We start from the raw sequence: 11050 nt of genomic DNA, 5'->3' as shown, positions 1-11050 counted from the left end.
TGAAAGGGAAGATGTGGAATTGCACCATATGGCCTAGCATATTGCAGAGCATTATATATTTCCGAGTTTTCGAGGAAACGTAACGGTGATAATTTGTAGCGGGAGGACTAGGGACGCAGGATGAAGAAAGGAAAACATGAACTAAAATGACAATCTCCAGCACGCGGCTGACGCAAGCCAGCAGAAAGAAGATTGGTGTAAAAGGAAGCATGCATGCGGGCCTCTTAGTATCGACAGTAATTATCCATCCTATAGAATTAGGTCCGTGGTCTTAACATGCGGACTGATCCCCATGAGTCACCTGATCACCTGCCTCTTTAGGAAATGTCTCTCGTGAGCAATTTGTAACTAAAGAGACAGCATTCAGACGCACTCTTAGTGCAGATGCTAATGCCTAACGCTGTCAGGTAACTAATCAGTAAAATGAGCTTTGTGTACACTGTTCGCATGGATCCAACTACGTAGGTACTTGAAGTCTTGTTTGGAGAAGATTGGGAGAAAGAGAGAGTATTGTCATCACTATGCCCAAAAGAGGTTGGAGGGAGCTAGTCTTGGCACCATGTCCAGACTCCATACTCTTTCAGAGTTTTTCTTCTCCTTCACCCCGTCATCTTCTTTCATTATTTACTGATTCTATCACCAGGTTCCCTGTACAATCTTTTGATTACAGAGTTGTTACACAAAATGAAAATTTTCAGGTTAAGTGTTTTATCGGACACTCCCAGTTTCTGTTAGATCAGTCTAGGGCCAGGGTCACATCTTGCTCGGTGAAGCTATTCATAAATGAGTTTGATCTTCAGCGCCCTGAGGATCCGCTAGTAATGTCCATCTAAATCTCTGGCTTTGTTCGACTCTTGGTGACTCACTTCTGGCAAAGAGGCGTTGACTACCTGCCTTTTAGGATCTGTAATACAGCAGCATCCAATACGCTACCGGATAGCTAAAATGCATTTCTTCATTTCCATATGCACCGGTGGCAGTTCAGTTCTGAGCTTCGAGATGGGTTAAGTGACTATTTATATGTTCCTTGAACCCCGAGTGAATCGAATCTTTTTGACATTCAGATTTCAACCTCTGTAAACCAACTCTTCCTCTTCTATCTCATATCATCCGCTGATACGAAGTCGAATACAACATGGCGTCTAGACGCTTTACGTTCCTGGCGGTTTGGCACGGTGTACTAGGCTTACAACGCCAGAAACCTCATTCATGGCATTTTGATCGGCTTCGAGAGGAAGAGCAAGAGCTCCGAGAAGCGCAAGCCTATCTGGAGAAAATCAGCGAGGCTTCGGATGTCATCTTCTCAATCAGTCGAGCTCAGCATGATGGTTTCAATATCCAACCCTTGCCTAGCTTCTTTGATCGAAAGTATATGCTTGCCTACCCGTACATGTTCGGGAAGTTCTCGTCGCGATGGCTCTTCTACATCACAGCTTCCTTGTTGTGTCGCGCTCCCCATATCGTACGCGAGGTGGTCAACCCGACAAAGAACGAAAAGCTACTTCAAGTTGCCACTCGTCATCAGATTGATCCCGTCCGATTTACCCGAGTTTGCTCGAAGCTGCTACGTATTTGGCCACTTCTTCCGTGACATCTCGTCATAGGCCTTGGTTGATCGGACCCTGGTTGGTGACAAGTCGGGAAAGACGGGCAACTTTTGGCACTTTCTACCTACAGGTTTTGACTCTATTTCTCATGATTTATCTACTCCGAGGTCCAGTTTATGGCGGGACACACATGTGTGTTGCGCTGGTATATTGGTATATTGCATTGTCTTATATAGATACCACTACGATATGGCTGACTGTCTTTTTTTGTCATAACTTTCACGAAGTGCAAAGGCATTGTGTAGGGAACATTCTTTTAAAAAATATGATGTGGTGACCTTAAGATAACTCTTTCTGGGAACCAACGCTAGTCTGTTAGGTGAAGTGTTCTTTTGATATGAAATCAGACATTCTTTGAGCTTTGCTTGCTTATATGAACAATCAATCCAATGTGTCTAGTGCATTGTCTCTTCTGATGCCTGATGCCGGATATATTATCTCAAAGCACGTCTCAAACAAAGAGATTTCTGCAGGATTCTTTCAACTTGTTGCTAATCCGTGTGAGAGTGGTAGACAAAGAAATGCTGTATTGGGCTGCAGTGCTGCACTTACGATGTGCAGAACACTCCAATATCGCGGTGCAACATAGCGGAAACTGATTCACTTACTGCTCTCCATGGGTATTTAAGTAGCTGTTTCCCCAGCCCAGGTCTGGAAGTATTGACTCTACATTTTCTCAAACTCACGCTACTTGCGTGTCTATCGATCAAATATGTCTCCAAATACGACGGAAGTCTATACATCTACGACAATTAGAACCCTCAATTCATCCCGGTCAGCAACTCCTATGACTGAGCAAACTCCTACTTCTCCAAATGCCAAACCGACTGTTATCGGACTGTACGGAATCCCCGGCTGTGGAAAGACATTTCTTCTGAAGAAGTTGAAAGTCATCCTCAGGGATGATAAATTCATATTTTTCGATGGCTCTGATGTGATAAAGGAACTCGTTCCAGGTGGTCTGGATGCCTTTTCTAGATTTCCCAACAGCAGCAGGAAACATTGGCGGACCTGCGCTATCAAAAAGATCAAAAAAGATGCCGAGGATAGCGGAAAGACGGCGATCGTTGCAGGGCACTTCATGTTCTGGTCCGAAGTCAAGGAAAAGGACGTCGTTTGCAACGAAGCGGATTTAAATACTTACACTCACATCCTCTACTTGGATGTCCAACCTAAAGTTATTGCGCAACGACGACTTGAAGATCAGACTCGCAATAGAGCCAATGACTCCATGGCACATTTACAAGAATGGCAAGATTACGAGAAGTCACAGATGCGCAAACTTTGCCACAAAAATTCGATCCTATTTATGTCCTTGTCTCCTCGTCTTATGGATTTGTCGATGATTTCAAAACTGATAATGGATTTCCATTATCATAACGAGAAGATCAACTCGGCATCAATCGACCATAGACTAGACGAAATCATGGCGCGCATGGATGGCCCTGTCGAAACAATGCTAGTTCTCGATGCTGATCGAACTCTGACGGCTGAAGATACAGGCAAGCTCTTCTGGGATGACGATGGCCCTGGACCATCGCGGTTGGACGGTATCTTCCGCAAGCCGCTCCGATATTCATACCTCGCCTTTCGCCAAGCGATGCTGTTTTACGAGGAAACATATGACGATGACGAATTCGACCGCCGCTGCCGAGATGTCGCAACACGAACGAGCGTATATCCCGAGTTCTTGTCACTATTACGCCTGGTAAAAGCCGAACCTCATGTCGGTGCCGTAATCGTCACTTCAGGACTTGGCCGTGTCTGGGAGAAAGTGCTACAACGAGAAGGACTTTCCGAGAAAATCAAGGTTATCGGGGGCGGCCGTCTTAGTGACCGCATTGTTGTTACCCCGTCGGCCAAAGAAGCGGTAGTGGACCGTTTACAAGAGCACTACAAGACTTATGTCTGGGCTTTCGGAGATAGCCCGCTGGACATTCCAATGTTGAAGAAAGCGAACCAGGCAATTATTGTCGTGGGAAACAAAAATGAACGAAGCAAGACGATGGATGAAGCCTTAGAACAGGCTTTTGAGGACGCAGATTTTAAGCCTCAACAGGTGGTTTTACCTTCTGACGCTCCTCCACGTCTTGACGCAACCCGACTGCCAGTGATGAGTTTGACACAACAACAGTTCACTGCCGACGTCTTCACTCGTGGCCGGCCAAAGCAAAATATCGACATTATCAGCGCGACAGATAGAACATCTGCAAAGTTGCTTATGACGGCTATGCGGGATGCACGCAATAATGGTCCTATTCTATGTAAAGCTCACCGGCGTGTGGGCAGCTATTTGGCAACCGAGTTTGTCAGCTCAGTCATTGGTGTAGAAAAAAGCACTATTCCACATGTCCAGGGGTATTCCACTGATGGATACCGACTCTTCCGGGAGGACCAGACCTTGATCGTTTCTCTTATGAGAGGAGGAGACCCCATGGCTCGTGGAGTCTGGGACGTGTTCCCCTGTGCAATGTATCTACATGCAAAAAATCCCACAGACATCAAGTGCGATCACTTAGATGGTCAAATCAACATTCTACTTGTTGACTCCGTTGTGAATACGGGAAAGTCCATTGCAGAATTTGTGCAACACATTCGCAACCTTCATCCCACCGTTCGCGTTGTGGTTGTTGCTGGCGTTGTTCAAGCTGAGTGTACTTCCAGCGGCCATCTCTCCCAGGTCTTGGCTGGAAGCTACGACAGTCTCAGCATTGTCACATTACGTCTGTCCCAAAACAGATACACTGGCTCTGGAAGTACCGATACGGGCAATCGGCTTTTCAATACCAAGCATTTGGTATGATGTTAAGCACCTTCATGTACTGATGATATATGGATCTCGAGGTCCCATAGTCGCTAATACATAGCATGAGCCTGGAAATAAGAATTCACACAGCTTTACCTTCAATCAATCCAATTTGAAATTGCTACGGATATAGAAACCTTCATCTGATAGTACTGTACTGCACTTTGTCGTTGAGTAAGCAACGATCTCCGTTCAAGAGCAAATTGCCTGCAAATAATCATGTCAAGAAGTTTCAATAGTGTAGTGGCTTAGCACACACGCTTCCAAGCGTGAGGTCCGGGTTCCCGGCTGTGTGCCGTAAGTGTCTTGAAGCTTAAGCTTCCTTTTCCTTTTACCTTTTCGCCTCAGCATATTATAGATATGGTTCTTTGAAGAGTCTCGATCCCATTTGGCAGAGCGCACTGAGGTGAGTCCTTGAGGGCATCGGACTTCACATCCAGTACCATCCACATATTCGGCAACACCGGCACATCTCCTGTCTCTTAGGTTTCGACCACCTACTGGATTCTGAAACCACAATCCGGGGGGAAGCGACGAGACGGGTATCAACTTTTTAGAAGCGAGGTCGCCATGGGAGTTCAAGTAGCTCATTGGCTCAGTGAGTGAACCAGAGTGCACAGCTTTAGCTCACTGATCTGGTCAGCGTGGTCAGGACGTGCTCAGTCTACTCAGTGAGTAAAAGCAGCGAGGGGGCGAGCACTAAAACGGAAGGGGAAAGTCGAGGCGCATCAAAGGGAATCCGGTAGCCGTCTCGTCGCTCCCCCCGACCCTTGACCGGGTGGTAGTCTGCCGAGGCTCAACAACCACCGAAGCTCAACAACCAATATGTGTGAAACGTTTTGTAGTCCACCAACGCCATATATTTTATATATAATAACTAGACAAACTAATAATACCAAGACACGATTCACCTGTTACCTGTAGTGTCGATTAAAAAAACCCAAGTTTTGAGGCTCTGTTGCAGCCTCTTCCTCCCCCGGCTGCCGTTTACTAAGAACATATTGTTTATGAATTTTCATCAAATCCCCATCATGACGGCGTTTTATGAGGCGATTCGCATTCTTTACATAGAGCCTAAATTGGCCATTATGAGGTTGCCTTGATTAACTGTTTTTATACGGCGTGCGAGACCGGGGTTTGCTCATCCAAAATATCCTTTATACTCTCAATTGCTTTCACAATCTTATTGACGTAGCAACGAAGTTCGAATGGATGAAGATGAGATCGGTTTAATGGTTGGCGAGCTGGGAATAGTATCATCAACATCGCCATAAATTTTGAACGTATTCCCATTATCAATAATTGCATCCTCAGGTTGGATCATTTTATCCAATGCAGCACGAGGATTGTAAGGCCAAATTCTTCGATCTTTCCAACCATGTTGTCGGATTATTCGTGTTGTAAAGTTTTGTAAACAGATATCACGTAGCTCATCAAAAAGTCGTTTTTATCAAAATCGAAGCTACCGAGCCGAGCCACCTGATTCACCACTCGTCCATGAACATGTTTATATTGTTGAAACGGGACTCCATCGAGCGGTTGTAAAAGATGTGTTGAGTGTAGAGGAAAAGTAAATGCTCGAATGCGATCAATTGTGCAATACTCAAAGATGATTATCCATAATAAGTAATCGCCAACTCTTCCCATCGTCTGTAAACCGATTGAAATGCTGTAATCATTCAAATACGATCTCATCGGTTATAAAACCACTTGAAGCCGGTGCAGTAAGCCAATCCTCATCTTTTATATGGTTATACCATTCCTCCATATGCTTTTCACCCTTTTGGATATGCTGTAGCCACTGCCTCCTCTTCCCCTTTCCAACAATAAATCCAGTCTCTTCATCGCGGGGGTAATTTTGAGGTCATCCATAACCAGTTTGAGGTCAATAAACCATCGTTCAACCTGGCCATAATGCTTGGAAGCCGTATGTTCCATTTCTTGAGGGCTTTGAACGATCCGTTGATAATTATCTGGTAAACGCTTAAGATAAATCCAATCTTTGCCGGCTCTCCGTGGCGTTCCGTGAGCAGCAAAATCTTTGACGATCAATAATTCGCATTTTCCTCAATTTACTTAGCTGTAGGAGCTGCACCCATATTATCTAGATATCAAATCCATACCAAAAGCGCTTTTTCTTGATCAACCAATAACAATCTGTTCGTTGGTGAGAGAGTATACCCTCGATCCGTCGTGCTAGCCTTTGTCGGGAGACTCCAAATGCACGCGCTAAAAGCGAGATTTTTTTGATTTTTACCGTGTTTATATGTGTCAACGGCCATGGTGATCATTTGTTCCTCCTGTTTTATTGCCCAGCGGTAATTTTGGCGGTGTTTTGGACGTTGGAAAATGTAAAGCTGAGATTCTTAGAATATTGGTTGTTGAGCTCCGGTGGTTGTTGAGCCCCGGCAGACTACCACCCGGTCAAGGGTCGGGGAAGCGACGAGACGGCTACGTATGTTTTGTTGGTTGCTGAACTGACAACAACAGTACCTAATTGTTTACACTTGCCTCCAACCAGTAGTGCGATTGCGAAGATACATACCTTGCATCGTCTTATTTTGAGCAGACGACAAATTTCCACAAAGAGCTATTAGCTATTAGAGATAGCACCGAATATTAGCCCAACAAATATCATCACCAAAGATGATCGCATCAGCACCAAAGTTATATGCCGGAGAACAACTGGAGCAGGCGGCCGGTTTTCCCACACTTTATAACTACTTTCCAGCTGATCCGGAAAAGCAGTTGATCGTATTCATTCCCGGCAGTGGACACAACGCCCGAGTCGCTTATGGCGCACACCGGGGTTACCAGCAAAAGGATTTTCTAGCATACTGGCTAAACAGTCATGGCCATGGGCTGCTAGCGATTTCATATCCCATCGAAAGCGACCCCGAACTTATACCAGCTACTGCTCCCCATTTCCGCATTCGTGATTGGGGAAAGCAAGCTGCCGAGGTGACACATAAGATAATTGAACAACATGGCCTGTTTAAGGAAGTTGTGCTCGTTGCATGGAGTATGGGTGGAAGGATAGTTGTTCCGTACTGTGCTCATGCGCATTCCCTGGGGATCGATGTGGCCTTGTTCGCCTCTCTTGCGGCTACCCCTGGTGTTCATGGTTCACGACCGCCGCCGGCGGAAATGTCAAGTACGACAGCTGGGTATGCCGGAGCGACAAATCAGTACAGGTCATTCGCGTTACAGGTCGAAGAACAGAATCAGAAATTCAATAATGGGAGAGCCATATTTTCCGAGGGCGTCTATCCACGGGAATACTGTGGATATACCCCGGTGAGTCTGACAGGATGGGGCTATCGCTATGATAATGAGAGCCGCAAACTCGTCGTTGATAGGTGGATATCAACTGAAGACGCTGCGGTAGATCAGTTCGAACATTGGCCCATGCTTGTTGCTTTGACGGGCACTAGTTCGCTAGATGCTCGTCACGTTATAACTGACCAGGCAACCTGGAGTTATATGCTCACTCGCAAACTGATGCATATGATAGAGGCTCACGATGTGAAGAAGATTGCGGAGAATGGAAACTGGGGCAAATTGATTGAGATGGTGCATTCCTTGCCAAGTCAGATTTCATATTCTATTCCAGGAAACCATTTCTTCTTTGTGGGCGAGCCAGGGGCACGTACAACTGCGGCATTTATAGTTGAGCATCTGGAAAAGGCGAAGAAATTCAAACAAGAATTTCAGGCCTTGCTCAATACCTAAAAAGAATCTATTCATGCGATAGAGACCGAGGACACCTAGTTATAGGCAGAAGAGAATAGGATGCCAAAGGCTTCAAGCGGATTACTTTTGAATTTACAGACGGCTGTTAGTGCAACCACGAACTCATGAAAACTTCTACCTCTCCAGACAAGAAGCCAAAGGTATGTAAACATCAAAAGAAGAAAGTAAGAACAGCTGTATTCTCCCTTCACCTGCTGGTAACCTATCACACATGCCATATAACCAAGGATAATATCTAGATGGACATATCCTCAGTAGTGAAACAAGAACTGCTCCCAGAAAGTACTGCATCTGATCTTAGGCTTGTCACCAACATCAAGGCCCATGAAATATTTATTCAATGCTACACATCTAAAACTCAAATCTAATCAATTTGGTTCATGTATATCATTTTAAAACAGGCCCTAGTAGCACATTAATGTATACAAAGTAACAGTATAATGTGAAGTGAACAGTGGGAATTGTACTTGCATGAAACTCTTTCAACCACGACTGAGTGATGGATGTAGAGTGGCTACCACCAATTGCATACCCACATAAAACATAAGCGAAAACAACAGGACTCATGAAGATTCTAGGCACTAAGGAATTATCACAGCTTTTGGTGCTGATAGTGCAATATATGCCTTCAAATGATGTTTGGAATGTTGCCAAGTTAGTGGTGATTCTTTTCTTATTAGCTTCGAAACTCGCCCCCCGCGTCTTGCGCTGTTTAAAAGAGATGTTGATTGTTTCTCTGTTGACTCCCATCACCTTATTTCTCTCACCCACCCCGCGTCTGCGAAACAGTATAGATTCATCTAGTGTACGATGTCAGGGAGAAGTCTGAGCACAATGCAATTCTACTGTGTCCTGGTGTACTGCCCAGGTGTTTCTGGAATTGTATAATAACAGACTAAGGCTACAATTTTTTGATATATATTTTTCAGACATAACTGTTTCTTCACATATCACCATCAACCACTCAACCAAAGCATCTTCTGTTTGCAGTTTCAATTACTGCCTTTTCACCATCAGACATATTTTCCTCAGTTGTCCATGTGTTTGAACCCATACCCATGGCATGTAACCCCTCATCCGAGACTGTATCCCAATCAAGCTGACCAACAAAGCCTCGCTCGCCGACACCACCGGCATCTGGAAAATCAGGAGGTGGGCTGAATTTCAAGGCTGCCTCACGCTGTCTAACCAAGTACTGGGCATTAGACGATGTCAAAGGGCATACTGGAATATACAGTACGCTAGAATCCCCTTGCCCATGGTGTTCCTTATCAACAGAGTGAATGGAATCACAATGCCCTGGTGGGGCTACAGTCAGTTTTATGAAGATCCATTGTGGGCAAAAAAAAAAACATCAGGAATGGAAAGACTCACATGCAACATAGTCTCCTGGCTCTACGTGAGGTACAGAGCACATGGTATCAGCCAAGTCGAGATCCGGATGTGTCTTGTTGTTATACTCCTGGCAAGCTCCAGGCACAGCTCCAGGAAACTCAGCATTAAGATATTTAATAGATCCAGTAGTCATGAAAGGTCTAAGCACCAAATATGCTGTAGCATGTCTGAGCAATGGGTAAATCTTCAACGTTCCTTCACCTGGACCCGTAGACGACATGCTCAACCAGCCCTGGAAGAAGCGAAACATTGAACATGCCCCAGCACCATTGTAAAGATCTTGATGGGCGGAAATGCGGTGGTTTGCATCGAACGGGTCGTACTCCTCCCATTTCCCTTCTAAGATCTTAGAATAACATCGACGATATTCGGGGTCTTCCCACCGTTCGAGCGATCCACCATCAGAATGGGGCCCTAAGGCGAATTTCGCATCGCCCGGGTTACGAATACGAAACCGATCTGCGTACATGAGGGGATGCGTAGTTGATATTTGAGAGAGCGGATTGGAGGAGTACCACAACTTTGCGAGGAACTTTTGCGTGTTTATCATTCCTGGATGCGTTCGGGCATGGACTTGGCTTGGAGCCCAGTAGAGCTCGTATACCGCTGGGTCGTCATTTGGGAATGCTTTAACTCTTTCTTTGTTGGATTTTATGTATTCTCTGACTTTTTCTTTGTATTTGAGAGCAGTTTCCTTGGGAATCACACCTCGGATGACCACGGAGCCACGATGGCGGATATTGTTCAGTTGCTCTTGGGTCAGGGTTCCATTTTGTATATCTCTATAGCTAATTGAAGGAATGGCCTGTGATTCCGTTTAATATCATTTGCTGGTTTCTGGGATGATATTTGCTTACGTCACTTCCCAGTGCTTTAATCTTCTTGACTTCTTCTCGAAGGGAATCCAAGAGCCGTGACCAGGAGTCGGTCAAGACTTGTTCTCTCCCTGTAGACAGTTGGGTTTTAAGAGTTTGAAAACGCGGCGGAAGTGGATCTGGTGCTTTCCCAGACAATGATGGGAAAACAGAGCTTATATCTCCAGCTGCTTTTGTGGACGTTGCTGTCGTTGTTGACGTATTTCGAACGAAGGATAGGGGTACTCGTTTCAAAGCTACCATTTTCTGATCACAGCAAGATTAGGAATAATTTATAACAAGTATCAATGAGAAGTAAGAAACAACAGAGGTCGGGAATTCCCAGGTCTTATACTCGCGTCCAAAAACTGTGGCGATCATGATACCGACTACAAGCGGATGCGGATTCCCCAAATAAGTAAAAACCCGGCTGCGGGGTACCACAACTGGGATATCATTTTCCGTATATTTTTCAGATACGAGAGCAATCATTGGCGCTAGTTTTTCTTATTCTTGGGTGACTCAACCTAACTACTCTTTGGAAGTTCATGAGTGGACTCATGCTAAGCAACCACCGCAAACTGTGAGAGCGCAGTTTTAGGGTTAGCATTAGAAGCCCTAAAGACCAATGGCCC

At 45.2% G+C, this 11050-nt stretch overlaps 5 protein-coding genes across 5 annotated transcripts, besides 1 other annotated feature; 3 read left to right on the top strand and 2 right to left on the bottom strand.

The window, feature by feature from the left end:
- Nucleotides 1-1135: 1135 nt before the first annotated feature.
- On the top strand, nucleotides 1136-1804 carry TSTA_123980 (uncharacterized protein; the record flags this gene model as incomplete). Its single annotated transcript, XM_002482617.1, has 3 exons — nucleotides 1136-1549; nucleotides 1605-1739; nucleotides 1784-1804. The coding sequence occupies 3 exons, from the start codon at nucleotides 1136-1138 to the stop codon at nucleotides 1802-1804; spliced, it is 570 nt and encodes a 189-aa protein (XP_002482662.1).
- Nucleotides 1805-2394: 590 nt separating this feature from the next.
- On the top strand, nucleotides 2395-4546 carry TSTA_123970 (uncharacterized protein; the record flags this gene model as incomplete). Its single annotated transcript, XM_002482616.1, has 2 exons — nucleotides 2395-4404; nucleotides 4475-4546. The coding sequence occupies 2 exons, from the start codon at nucleotides 2395-2397 to the stop codon at nucleotides 4544-4546; spliced, it is 2082 nt and encodes a 693-aa protein (XP_002482661.1).
- Nucleotides 4547-5805: 1259 nt separating this feature from the next.
- Nucleotides 5806-6018: a mobile genetic element.
- Nucleotides 6019-6088: 70 nt separating this feature from the next.
- On the bottom strand, nucleotides 6089-6695 carry TSTA_123960 (uncharacterized protein; the record flags this gene model as incomplete). The annotated part of the gene is made up of 3 exons (XM_002482615.1): nucleotides 6089-6252; nucleotides 6308-6452; nucleotides 6537-6695. 3 exons carry the CDS (start codon nucleotides 6693-6695, stop codon nucleotides 6089-6091), a joined length of 468 nt encoding a protein of 155 aa, XP_002482660.1.
- Nucleotides 6696-7059: 364 nt separating this feature from the next.
- TSTA_123950 (thioesterase domain protein) lies at nucleotides 7060-8145 on the top strand (the record flags this gene model as incomplete). The annotated part of the gene is made up of 2 exons (XM_002482614.1): nucleotides 7060-7580; nucleotides 7608-8145. The coding sequence occupies 2 exons, from the start codon at nucleotides 7060-7062 to the stop codon at nucleotides 8143-8145; spliced, it is 1059 nt and encodes a 352-aa protein (XP_002482659.1).
- Nucleotides 8146-9130: 985 nt separating this feature from the next.
- TSTA_123940 (DUF1479 domain protein) lies at nucleotides 9131-10715 on the bottom strand (the record flags this gene model as incomplete). Its single annotated transcript, XM_002482613.1, has 3 exons — nucleotides 10419-10715; nucleotides 9541-10366; nucleotides 9131-9465 (listed from the first exon to the last, which is right to left on the bottom strand). The coding sequence occupies exons 1-3, from the start codon at nucleotides 10677-10679 to the stop codon at nucleotides 9131-9133; spliced, it is 1422 nt and encodes a 473-aa protein (XP_002482658.1). The 5' UTR covers nucleotides 10680-10715.
- Between the last annotated feature and the right edge of the window lie 335 nt (nucleotides 10716-11050).

This window comes from Talaromyces stipitatus, genomic scaffold (genome assembly GCF_000003125.1).
Source record: "Talaromyces stipitatus ATCC 10500 scf_1105507295555 genomic scaffold, whole genome shotgun sequence".
Lineage (NCBI taxonomy): Eukaryota > Fungi > Ascomycota > Eurotiomycetes > Eurotiales > Trichocomaceae > Talaromyces > Talaromyces stipitatus.
Note: the sequence above shows the minus strand (reverse complement) of the source record. Positions and strands in the feature narration are given on the sequence as shown.